At 32.9% G+C, this 12939-nt stretch overlaps 1 protein-coding gene across 2 annotated transcripts; it reads right to left on the minus strand.

Moving 5' to 3' along the window:
- Nucleotides 1–1215: 1215 nt before the first annotated feature.
- Nucleotides 1216–7590, minus strand: LOC105331163 (uncharacterized). Of its 2 annotated transcripts, XM_066066765.1 has the most exons (4): nt 7480–7590; nt 4778–6890; nt 3972–4025; nt 1216–3091 (listed from the first exon to the last, which is right to left on the minus strand). In XM_066066765.1, exons 2-4 carry the CDS (start codon nt 6875–6877, stop codon nt 1478–1480), a joined length of 3768 nt encoding a protein of 1255 aa, XP_065922837.1. In that variant the 5' UTR covers nt 6878–6890; nt 7480–7590; the 3' UTR covers nt 1216–1477. The 2 variants fall into 2 exon arrangements, with proteins under 2 accessions (XP_065922837.1, XP_019924072.3); XM_020068513.3 differs by lacking the exon at nt 3972–4025.
- Between the last annotated feature and the right edge of the window lie 5349 nt (nt 7591–12939).

Here is a 12939-nt window from a genome sequence, read left to right on the forward strand (position 1 = left end):
ATTATTGATTATAAATGTGTTTGTCTTTTATTCCAGAATATCCAGAATTTTATGTCCATCAAAGACACAAAAAAGAAATTCTGCAGTTCTTCAGAAAAACATATTGAAAAAGACTAAAGAATGTTAGGATGGTAAAGATGACTTAATTGATCACTTAAGGTGGGAGATAGATTGAGGGATGATAATTTAGGAGCACTTGCCTAACTTTCCATACAATGCATATTGATAGAAGCGGTTATATATGATCTAGAAGGGCTATCAACTATTTGACTTTTAATGAACTACAGATAAGGACCATTTACGAAATACTGATTGTGGACTTCAATGGTTCTTGTTTCGGGTCTTTTGTCTGACTATTGCTCACATTTTGACATAACAGTATCAGTATAGCTATAGGTTATAAGGGTTTTTAAAATATTTGATGACCAGTTATGAAAGTGGAATTAATGACTTTGTGGAACATACCAAACGAAATATGTAACTAATGCAACATTACATGAGAAACAAGAACAATTATGCATGCTTAAGGATATTAACCATTTTTAATGACCAATTATAAAATAAGAGGGTAAAGGATGACCCTTTGGGAACTTGACCAGCCAACCACTCCCTGTATCCTGGTACATGCAACACGAAAATACGTTTACTCGTATATGGCTGTGATGTGGAAATCTCAAACGTTTTCAATATGATCAAACAATTAAAACGGAAGCTTGTTCACCAAAAGTTAATTATCTTGACATACGTTCACAGAAAAGTTTTCGCCAGTGTGGGGATATCACAGCCGTTTTCTAAATGGTCGACCATATTTACCTCATTATTGTGAGGATTGAGGATGCTCTAGCACTTAGTAGATTTCTCCTTTCCAATAATTAAAAATTAGAGTTAACTTTGGTTACTTTGATAATCCTGAACCTGTGTAGTATTTGTTTAGAATTGAATTATGATTGTAGAAAGAGAGACTGCGAGGTGTTTATTTATTCAATGAATATTATGAGTTTCCGTAGCTGGAATTTCGAATTCCAGAACAATTAGCGTATCATTGTAAAGGTTTGGCCTAAATTCATGTATTTGTCGCGTTATATTGAGAAATAAATGCAATTATTAATGAAAAATGTACGTATTCTTCACGAAACATAGTATTGAAAGCTACGGAAATAAGCTCAATAAGGGTCTCGTAACACAATAAAACTGTGCAATGGATGACACACTGAAAAGCATAACCAATTCAATTTTATTGTTTTTAATGAATGATCATGATGTATATGACTTCAAGACATTATCAATCATCCAAGGTACTAAACATACTTCACGTAAGAAATAAACTGTTTTCAAAATAAAACACATTAATTTGCTGTGTATAAATTATAAAGATCCACGTCACAAAGACTTGAAATGAATTTTATGTCCATTTAAGATACAAAATTGAAATTTGGATTCGAATTGATCATTAAGAACTCAAACTCAACATCAATGTTTAAATTTTGGATGTCCGTGTTGTGTCGCTTCCGTGCTGTTGGCTGTTGAACGAAGCCCCACCACTTCTACTAATCAAAGACGTATTTCCTGTGAAAGTCGTCCCCTCTGATTTCCCGACAAACTTTTGTTTTAGCGCTCGCAGAACCTTTTTATTACAGACATAGGAAATAAACAGAAATACTCCCTGGGAACCGTTTATTATTGTGGCCAAAAAAGTGAAAAGGGAAATCTCAAAAAACCCGTCAACAACCAGTAGGATCCAAGATACACCAGTCAAAAGAAACAACTTTAGAAAGATAGAAAATTCATTTCTGTCTTTTGAACTCTCGACTTTGGGTGTTTTACGTATGTAATGAAATGTAATAGAAAACATCAATAAATTAAACAGAATTTGGAGAGTGATCGGAAGTATAACAAACCAGAGCAAAGCTATAGAACTCGGCAGGAAACAAGCGAAACCTCCATAACCGAATTGTGTTCCGTTCACCGTGTAGCTTAGTATTATGTTAATTACAACCGGTACAGTAGGGGTGAAAATAGCAATGAAAACGTTTTTTAAGAACTGACACACATTATTTTTGTCGTCATGTATCAAGGAGGAAAACACAAACAATCTAAACATGTGAAAACTGACAATATTTGTGCAGGTGAAAACAGTCAACCAGAAATAGTGGGTGAGTCCTCCCATTATAGCACAGGCAGATGAATCAAGCAGTTCACTGTGTGATCTGACTAAAAAAAGAAGCTGAGCAGCAAATAATGACAATGTGTAACACATCATGTTTTTGCCAGGAAGAGTTCTCAAACTTGGTAATATACAGAATGTTAGAAATGTAAGAGTCAACCCCAGAAGTGATAGTATAGTGGAAATGTATGTCACTACAATTAAAATTGTTCTCATTACTGATGCTGGTTTAGGTTTGGCAATCCTCTTATATGATTCTGAACAAATTCTGATGGTTCCATTATGAGTAATATGAAATTCGTTTATATTAAAATAAATGTCCACCGATGGAATATAAACACGGGTCATATCTTCACTGAACTCAAATTCGTCAGGTTCTAATTCAATTTGTGTACACAATAGTAAATCATTCACATCAAAAAATAATTCGGTATCATAATATAGGGTTTCTTTGATAAGACAACCTTCATTTAGTTCATCAGACAGGTAAAGGACTGGAAAATACCATGCATTTACACTTTCCTGAAAAGTGTATGAAACGCCATTATAATCAACTGTGAGACGTTTAAAACGTAATAATTTTTCCTCTATTGCTGTTTTGTTAAGCAGGCTTGATTGTCTCATCATCAGTTTCAAATACACCGTTGCTTCCTCCTTGTTTTGTGGTTCGATTTGTAATACGGAACAAGGTTGGTCCACAAAAGCGTAAAATTCTATAAACTCGAGATAAACGTTAAGATCTTGGAAATCGTGTTGGAATACCATCTGAATATTTTGTAATGCAGAGTATGCGTCTGTCCCATTTGTTACAAGGGAGACTTTAAACGACATTCTGTAATTCACGGATTTCACAAACGGGATGAAATGTACACAAGTTGAATTTTTAACAAATTTTCCTTTGGTACAGTACAATTTTCTGCATTTACCCTGAAAAGTAGAATTTAAAATTTGTTTAAAAATATTCAAAAGGTGAAAAAAGTATTGAAAAACGTTATCTGCATAGTTTTATAACATAAACATCTGATGCATGTTTAAGTTCTTAACTAAAATTCATATTATCTATCAAAAATCCCTTATTTATTAGATTTAATTTATATTTACCTCTAAAGTAATATAATTCATGCAGTTTATATAATTGGTATTGTCAAAAAAGGAATAATTTTCAAACTTTATTTAGACAGATCAGATGAGGATGATGATAAGATTGTGAAATTATTCGCACAGAAAGATTTATTTTAGGATTGAAAATAAATGCATTTTAGTGGTTCATGCAAGAATGAAGATTGCAAACAAAGTAAGGGAGAGAAAAACACTTAGTGCATGTAAATTAAAAATAACAAGAATGTGATTATTTCGGCAACAGTTTACGATTCATATCTAATTTTTTTAATTTGTCGCTTCTGATCGTGCGCCGATTGTAAAAGGGGCTTTTGCTGAGCAGACAAATTGAAAAAACGCGCTTAAGTTATCTTAAGTCGATCAATTATTTAATTTGCCGCATACCTAAAATCGTCACTTAAACGTCTTACAATACCATTATCCGTATGATTGTAAGCAATGATTTTATTTTATATGAAGCTTAATGAACCTTTAATAAGTCACTGTTCGGATTTGATGATAATAAAAACTTTAAAAAGTCACATAATGAATTTAGCCCGAAGATACGCTTTAAATAATACTTTACCAAACAATAAGCAAGTTTAGACATTGCGATGCTGTAATTAAGGTTTTTGAATGACTTTTATAAAGTAATAGTAAAAAGTCTGTTGGGTTATTGTGTGATTTAAACATATGCAAGTTACTTAACTAAGCTTGTGCACAGATATATGACGTCATTTCGGAGAAAACTCACACGATCAAACTAGAATATCAAAAACATATGAATATTGGAAACACTAGACGCAACGAAATTGCTTTATTACATTTTCATATTGATGAAATGAGTATTTTATGAAATAAATTGGTATGGATTGCAAATCACGGAGGGAGTAAATTAGTGGTAGCAAGAACTGTTGTTTTTAAAAGTCGGTCTTAACAGGTTATTACATAGACTGTTAAGATAAGCCTTAAAAAGATAATCAATTAAGATTATGTCCTTAAATTTTGCTTTTAACAATAAAATCAACTTTTTGTTGAATAATTATTGTAAAATGTTAAAACAACATGTACGAAATATATTTTTAAACTGATAACATAGAAATTGATGTTTGAGAACCACTTATGTAAATTATATGTAAATTCATATGCAGCGTTTAGGTTCTGGCCCCGCCGTCACCAAGATTCCTCAACTCAATTCTTGGCCTCAAGTATGAGTATTGACCTCAAGTTTATGCACTCTCCTTTAAAGGATTTGAGTTGAGGAATGAGTTGAGGGATTTTAAATTGTTGGTGACGGTGGAGCCTGGTGTTTGGAGGCATTTAAAGAAACAGAACTTAATTGACAAACGCTGTAAAATGCAGTAAATGTAAATATTCACATTTTACATAATATCATACTACGCACACACAAGTATACTATAATGTTAAGTAGATCTGAAAGTAAGCAATCAGCATATCAATACAAATAAAGTTACATTGCCTGACAAAATGTCATAAATATCTTTTGAACATTACCTTATAGACATCAAGCACCTCATTTTCCTGGCAATTCTCTGTGTTGAAATAAAAGTTGCTTGTTGGTGTTTCCAAAACAGAAAACAGCTGTCTGTAAGTAGGGTCTTGTATTGGTGGATATGTAGGCAATGGGTTAATAGAACCTGGGTAGGTGCCACAAACCTCACAATAAAAGTTCTTGAAAGGATACTTTTCTAATTCTAAGTCTCCTTGCTCACACAGTACGGGGTCAATATTTATGAGGGACTGGTCAACAAGACACACTCCGACCGGGTCTTCATACACTTTACTGTTGCACAAATCGCAGATTTGGTTCTTGTAAAGGAAATTACTAGATTTAGCAATTACATTGATATTTGGGTCTTCGCAAAGTTTCCTGGCATGTGTACTGAAAGATGTCACATTCCCACTAACGTTACATTTGTTTATATTTGTATTAATACTGTACAAGAAACATCTTTCTGTACTGTGATCAGTTGAGAATATGACGGAACACTGACTCTGCTTTGCCAAATTGAACAGCGACTCAACTGTTGGCAAAAACCTTGGATAAAGGAGTGTAGGACAAGTGAGCGTGATATTAAAGGCTTTTATGTATTTGTTGTCACCATCTCTTTCTAAATTGTCTTGGTTGTGGCATAGATAGCAGTAATGGTTTCTGTATGCTTCACTTGTGTTCACGTTGATAACAGGGATATACAAAAGTTTATTCTCTTCTACGTGTTCACACATTGTTTTAACGTAGGTATCATTGTAGTTTACAGGGCATCTGCTAATTAAGAAAATGGGATAGATCGATTCGGTACCAATAGTATTCTCTTTACTATTTTCATCAAGCATTGGTACTTTACAAGCTTTTGATTGATAGTACGCAATGTCAGGGCAACATAAACGAGACTGATAGCAATTCGGATCACAAGAACAACTTCTTCTACTCTTGAATCCGGGAAAAATTCTGTCTGCTCGAAAATCGGCCTGACACCAGTTTGAATACCCACCAGACCTGATATATTCCTCGAACAAAGCCGTTAAGTTCATTGTGTCCCCATAGGATACCGAAAAGCTTTCATTTCTGAAGTTCCTCGCTAAGAGAGTATTGTTTACATTTACCACCACATCCCATGATAGCAATGTCAGAAAAGCCTTATAAATTTTATCTTTGATATCGTAAGTATCATTTAAAAGTACTACTGTTTCTTGGAAAGATACGACATCATCGTTTCTATTTTCACAATTTTCGACGCATGCATTACCCATTGTGTCATTGATGTATTGATCAACACTGGCCTGTTTGGATGAATTATTTCCGCGTGCTATATTATATTGAATTTTGAATGAATTACGTTGATTGACACCTGTATTACAGAGGAAGCAGAAAACGTTTTGGAAATGTTTATATGGGTCCAGATGATTTTTACATGCAGTATCTGTGTCTTCATCATAGATGTCCCAGTCGCCAGTATGATTACATTCTGTAATTAAATTTGGTCTTTCACACGGACGAGAATTCCATTGTGAAGAGTAATAATGTATGAAACAGTCATATCGTTTCATATCCTCCAATAGTTCATCAGCATACGAGTAAAAATTGAGATTTAATGTTTCATTGCACTGAAGAAAGTATGACCATTCAATGAAGTCATTTTCGCCGTGGCATTTTGCACACTTTGAGTTCAAATAGGTAATATTTGTTCTTCTGGAAATTACTGGCGCTAAGCGTTGGAAATTGAGACTTGCGTTTTCTAGAGACATTGAACAGTCATTTTCGGGTTGAGGACATGAAGAAACGAACCAGTATTTTTCAGTATTTACAAATCTAGAAATATGTCCGTCAATGGAATAAACTGGTCTGACACACTTGCTTAAAGATTTATCGGGACAACATCTTCCAAGCATTTCACAATCATCCGTGCAAATACACTCGGGACAGTCCATTGATAAATTGGTCTCGGTGGAATTCTCCCCAGAACAGAGTGATTTTGTCCCACAATAATCAGAATATCTCGTCTCTAGGTTCTTCTGATTCTTTATTGAGAAGCCCCAGCTTACCACTGGGTGCATCAAAGACAGGAACACTAACCAAGTTAATAATTTCTTCATGTTGAAATATACCCTGTCATAAAAGATGTATATATAATAAAACATGTATATATAATAAAAGCTGTACCTATGATGTACTAGTTGTAATAGTTGTAATTGGTATAATTATGCTTAAGACTATTTTCAAATTGCTGATTTGAACATGTACTTGATTGAAGTCCTTTCATACTATGGGATTCATAATGCAGTAAAACACGCTTAGAACAAAGTGCCAGGGACGGGCGATTTTACTTCGTTGTAAACTTATTTCGTTATATCCGTGAAAGTTACAGCATGTTATAAACTCAAGGGGAATGAAGATCACTTCGCTGTAAGCGTCAATTCATTGTAAGCGTGTTCGGTATAACTTTGTTTTACTGTATTAGGGTGTTTGAGTTTAGACTTTATAGATCCCTTTCAGAAGAAAAACTATATTATATTCATAAAGTTTAGAAAAATACCAAAACTTTAAGCAATAAAATGTATGGTTTTCTTCTTTACTTAATAAAATACCAAAGCTAAACAATTCATATTATAAACTTTTAGGTTGATCTGATGGTTAGTTTGTCATTGTGTTAAAATACATTTGCACCAACGTTCTCGAAACAATAGTAATTACTTACCCTCAGTCCTCGTTTCGTGGATATACCAGAACAATTGTAAATAACTTTGTTCGATCCTATATCCGGTAACTGAGTCCTTTACTTCCTCCGCCAACGTGCTTGATGTTTATACAGTTTAAATATTGAATGAGTAGATAATTGTGATATAGAATATTTGAGGCCAACCCAAATCGCTCCTGAGCAATCAGAAACAGACATTATATTGTTTGTCATTAATTTGCGAAGCTATCAGAATAATGAATATTTTATGACCCAATAGAAATTGATGTAAAATTATCCAAATAAATTACATATTGTATTGATGATACGGAAACATATTAATTTACTTTGGTACTTCTCGTTTTTTATATCCCAATTTTCTCTCTATATACATATTGGGTTTTTTGTTATCGTTCTTTAATGTAGGTACAACTAATTGCTCAAATGACCGTATCATTTATTCTAAAAAAAGTTTATTATTGAACGGGACCGATTACAGTTCGAGTGCGCATAACTTTGCGCATTTCTTTTGTGCAGCCGTAGGTGCAAAATTATTACCTTTTATTTTGAATTTTTTCTACACAGCTAACATTATACCTTTATGTAACGTTTGTGAGTTAAAAATTGTGATTTTATGAATTTGATAGGGTATACGTAAATGCTATAATGGCGCTCACGCGTCTTCGTTTCCTGGTATTGTAAACGATGCATAAAACCAAAGAAAAAATTATGATTTATTTTGCTCATTAATTCGATTTTAAATATAAGAATTCATTGACAGAGAATAGAGAGAAACACATAATTGTTACGAAAACTCGGTGACAAGCACCGTTTTATGATTGGTTGCAGTTGTGAGTAGCTGATCCAATTGCAGCGTTTTAAACAAGCGCTTGTAATTAATGTTTAAAAGAAACACACTTGCGATCATTGGTAAAACATTTAGTGCTTTTAGCAAGTTGGGGCAAAACTCTTTAAGTTCTCGAGTACAGTGCCTCCGAGACTCCCCAACGATTGTCAAACCAGCTCACTGTGACGATATATTTTACTGCACGGAAATGAACAGAGATTTACAAACTTTACAAGACTCGTGTGATGGTATTGGAAGTAAACATTGCAAATGTAGGAGTTGTCTATCCCGTTAGTATATACGTTCCTGCTTATGGTTATTTCTTTCAAAGGTTAAACGATATGTATTTTATTTGATTTCTTTACAATTCCTAACGTTTAACACATTCATTTTACGCCTGAAACCGGAATTTTTACTGAACATTCAGACAATGTAAACAAAAGTTTTCTTTACATAGCAAAGAATTGTTAGCTCTATAACTCGCATGAAACTCAACGAATGACACTCAAACTTTGGTTGCCTTTTAAAATGTCCTACTGAAGCATTGTAAACATTAAAATCGAAAATAATTTTTGACCAAAATCGTGACCATGCCCCTTTAATAGCATTGTTAATTTTGTTCCGATTCTAGCTAGTCAACATGTTTTCAAGTTGCATTTAGGCCGTATCGTGTAAATTACCCGTTGTTTCATTCAATTAAAATGTAAATATCCAAGGGGCGCAACTTAAGTTGCTCGCGAGATAGCGCCACCGCATCACCGAAGTTTAATAATGAGATCTGCCAAGGGTTTATGAGGAGTGGAGTGGACCGAAAACCTTTGGCTAGCGAAGATGCGCTGTCGTTAAATTTTAAGTAAAAATATGAAAGGGTTGTCTTAATACAGGTAACTCTTTGATCGCTCTAAGTAAGTCTCCGGTTCTGATTTTTTTCACTAAAGGTTATTAAGCAAATTAGCTCTTGATTTCCCGAACTCTTGATCCTCGGGTAAGTTCCTGTTTAGCACACATTTGATAAGGGGTATAGAGCAATACGTGTGATTTGTGTTGTGATAACAATTATAGTCTGCTTGCAATCCAAAATTATACCTGAAAAGAATTTTAGGATTGTTTTAGAAGTCTTTTAGGATTGATAACTAACATCTATCAGCAATTTTTCAATTGACAAAATAAAAATAATGATATTTTTATTCTTAAATATCTGCTTATTGATAAGAAAAAAATTATAGTTGATTTAACTTACTATAAATATAAAACTGAATGAATTAAGAAAAAATTGTCAGTCCCAAGCCAGTTGAAAGCTGCATAATTGTAGGATTAAGGGGAAAAGTACAGTCGTTTGTGACATTCCAAATCTCCTTTTACAACTAAGTTGCAAAATATGTCTAAAACATCTTTATAATTGATTGTTTGGTATAAGTAGAAAGGATATTATGAAATTAAGAAAACGGATCTTTGTCACAAAATACTTGAACTTCAGTCTTTGAAGTAGCGACCTTGACAGTGGTTCTTTTGACATCACCGCTTTAGCATATTGCGGGTCAGTTTCTGGTATTTCAAATCGGTAGCTAAACTGGCACAACACATTTCGACAAAAATAGTATTTTAAATATTATTGATTCGATATAATATTACCCAAAACTGAAAAGGGTTGAAAATGTATGAAATAGTTCTGCGTTTAATAAGTTTTGTGAAAAAATCTTTACAGTTCTTGATGCATATAAATTGCCGATTTATCGCCATACAGTTTTGGCAGCCGAAAATTAATTCAACGTTTAACTCACTTTAAAAGATCAAACCTACGGGGGAGGACGACAAAATTAAAACAAACAAAATTTTCAAACAAATAATTTTTATTTATTTACCTTTATACAAATACCGTCAGTATTTAAACTACATAAAGGTTATCGCTTTAATAGTGATTTTTCTTTGATAATCCCTTTGAGTATCAGATTTGTTGTCGATAATAATCTCTAAACATTTCGAGTTTCTACAATGAATTTGGTAAAGATTAATTTCAAATAGAATTTTCTTTGTTTTCTTTCAAAACCCAAATGTCCCCTAAACCTACGTTCCGTTAAATGTAGAATTAACTCTCGGCAGCCTTAATATGGTCTGGTAGTTTCATTTGTTAATGTTTTGAAAATGCAGTGATTAGGTCTACATTTTATATGTTTTGTGAAAAAATCTTTACAGTTCTTGAAGCACTTAAAATTATACTGTTTGTCAATATCATGGATTACTCAAGCTACAGCAGCATTTTCACAATTTTGTTCATCAAACAACATCAACACATGGAGCACATTTGAATTGCTCCAAGCATTTTACGCGTGATCTGTGTAATGGATTGTTAATTCAGGTAGCAGACATCCTATGATGTGATGATTTATCAATGATTGACCATACTATAACAGTGTTTCACCTAATCTATAATTAAAACACTGCTGTGATGTCATTCCTTTGATCCAGCATTCAACAATTTTACCTGTGATGTCAGTCCAATATTAGTGAGCTTCTTAACATTAGACCGTTACCAGTGGTTACACTAGTGATATCCTCAAAAATCGGACTGTCTCATGTACATCAAGTTTGAAATTCAATGGCAGTGTTTTAAGTACGATATATGCCTCAAGTAGTTCTGTATGAAAAATATCAAACAGTTCCGTTATCCATTACATAACACCGGTCGTCTTACGATTATTTGGAGACGCAGTAAAAATGTAAAATTAGTAATGAGACAAGCCGATAATTTTGAGTCAAAGCTAAATAAATTATAAAAAAGTAGATATTATGCACATACGCATCGTTTTGTTTTAACGATTATTATTGCACAAGTTCTTACAGAACTGAGAATCACCACTTAGTAATTTGGTGAATAACCCGTATAGCACACGGTTATCTTTTGACTTGCACTGCAGTTTGACTAGGCAATCTGTAATATAAAAAAATATCATTACTTTCTTCAGTATGTGTTTTTATTTTGTTTTTAAAACATCCAGATCTGTATGTGTAATCGAGAAAGAAAAGACAAAGAAAAACAATGTTAAAGCTAAATCACCTGCGTAAAATTATAACTGTAAGTTTAATTTATGATTTAAAAAATAAATATAACAATATACAAAATATTCACAACAAAATTAATATATCATATCAATAAGACATATTTTATCACATTTGCAATCAATATAAACGGACAAAGTTATCATCAAGCATTACATTTAAATTACCTTAAATTGTAAATACATGTAGTCAACTTATATTTGAATATACCTCAAATTCTCAACTATCTCAAATTCTCAACAAACATAAAAGATACAATAGATATTGGGTTTTTACTGAAATAAAAGGCGTAATCACAACATACGGTAACAGTAATTTTAAAACCCGTCGGTCAACCCAGAATTTCCGAACTCTTGGACAGTCGGACTCTTGATCCCTCGAAGTGTTTCCTCGGTCCCATAGACTTAGAGCTATTGAGAGTCGCCTGTATTACTTTTTACAATGTAACAATTATTAATGCCTTTTTTCCTAAAAAATAAATTTGATTCATTACTAGTACTGATGACCCTAGGTAATACAATGCCTCATGCGATCTAATATTATATAAATAGTTCCTGTTTGAGAGGGTAACAGTTGAAATTGACACCCTGAGGAAACCAATGTCAACCGACGCGAAGCGGAGGTTGACAATGGTTTTCGAGGGGTGTCAATTTTAACTGTCCTCCCAAACAGGCACTATTTATTTTATTATACTGAATGTCTTAATTTTAGAGAATATTTTACTGCTTTTATATAGAAATGACGTGAATTCTACGGCGAACTGTACGCGCATAATTTACGCGCATGTAATAATGCGTCGTGTTACCCGTTGCTAAGTGTGTTGCTAACGCTAAGGGTAATAGAACGGATTATCAACTGCGTCAAAATCAGATTTCAGTATTTATCATGAAAGTATAATAATTATGATTATAAACCTAGTCTAGTCTTAAAAAGAAATAAACCAAAATATAGCCATCATAAACCAAAACAGAAACCCACATAGGTATTCATCATAATATACAACGACTTTGGTACGATATCATATCGTATCATATAATTTTTACAATATAGTATAATATGATATAATATTGTATGATATAATACAATAGAGTATCATATAATATAATACTATATTATTGGAATCATGTTTTATCATTTAACAACAAACCCTCTATTGAGCAAGAAATTGATACAGTATCATATGGCATCATAATTTTTTTTACAATATAATATTACATGATATAATGGTGTATTATATCAAACAAAACTATATTATAGGAATCGTGTTATATCACTGAATAACAAACACATCTATAGAGGGGTTTCTAACGACAAGGTTCTTAACCCAAGTCAGATCGTGCTCTAAAGAAGTTTGTTTTAAACTGACTGAAAACGACGCAAAATTGAGGAACTCCAAGGAACGAACAATTCAGTACAAGTTATCTTTCCTAACTTTACTGCCTAGAACAAAATCAATGGATGTTAACAGCGTTTATTTTAGTGATCATTGAGAAATGTACAATTACGCGAAGTATATATTCTTCATGCAGTATATATATTGTACCAAACGTGTCTTCTTCATATTTCCTGCAAAGTCT

The sequence above is a fragment of the Magallana gigas genome, chromosome 7 (assembly GCF_963853765.1).
Source record: "Magallana gigas chromosome 7, xbMagGiga1.1, whole genome shotgun sequence".
In the NCBI taxonomy this organism is placed as follows: Eukaryota; Metazoa; Mollusca; class Bivalvia; order Ostreida; family Ostreidae; genus Magallana; species Magallana gigas.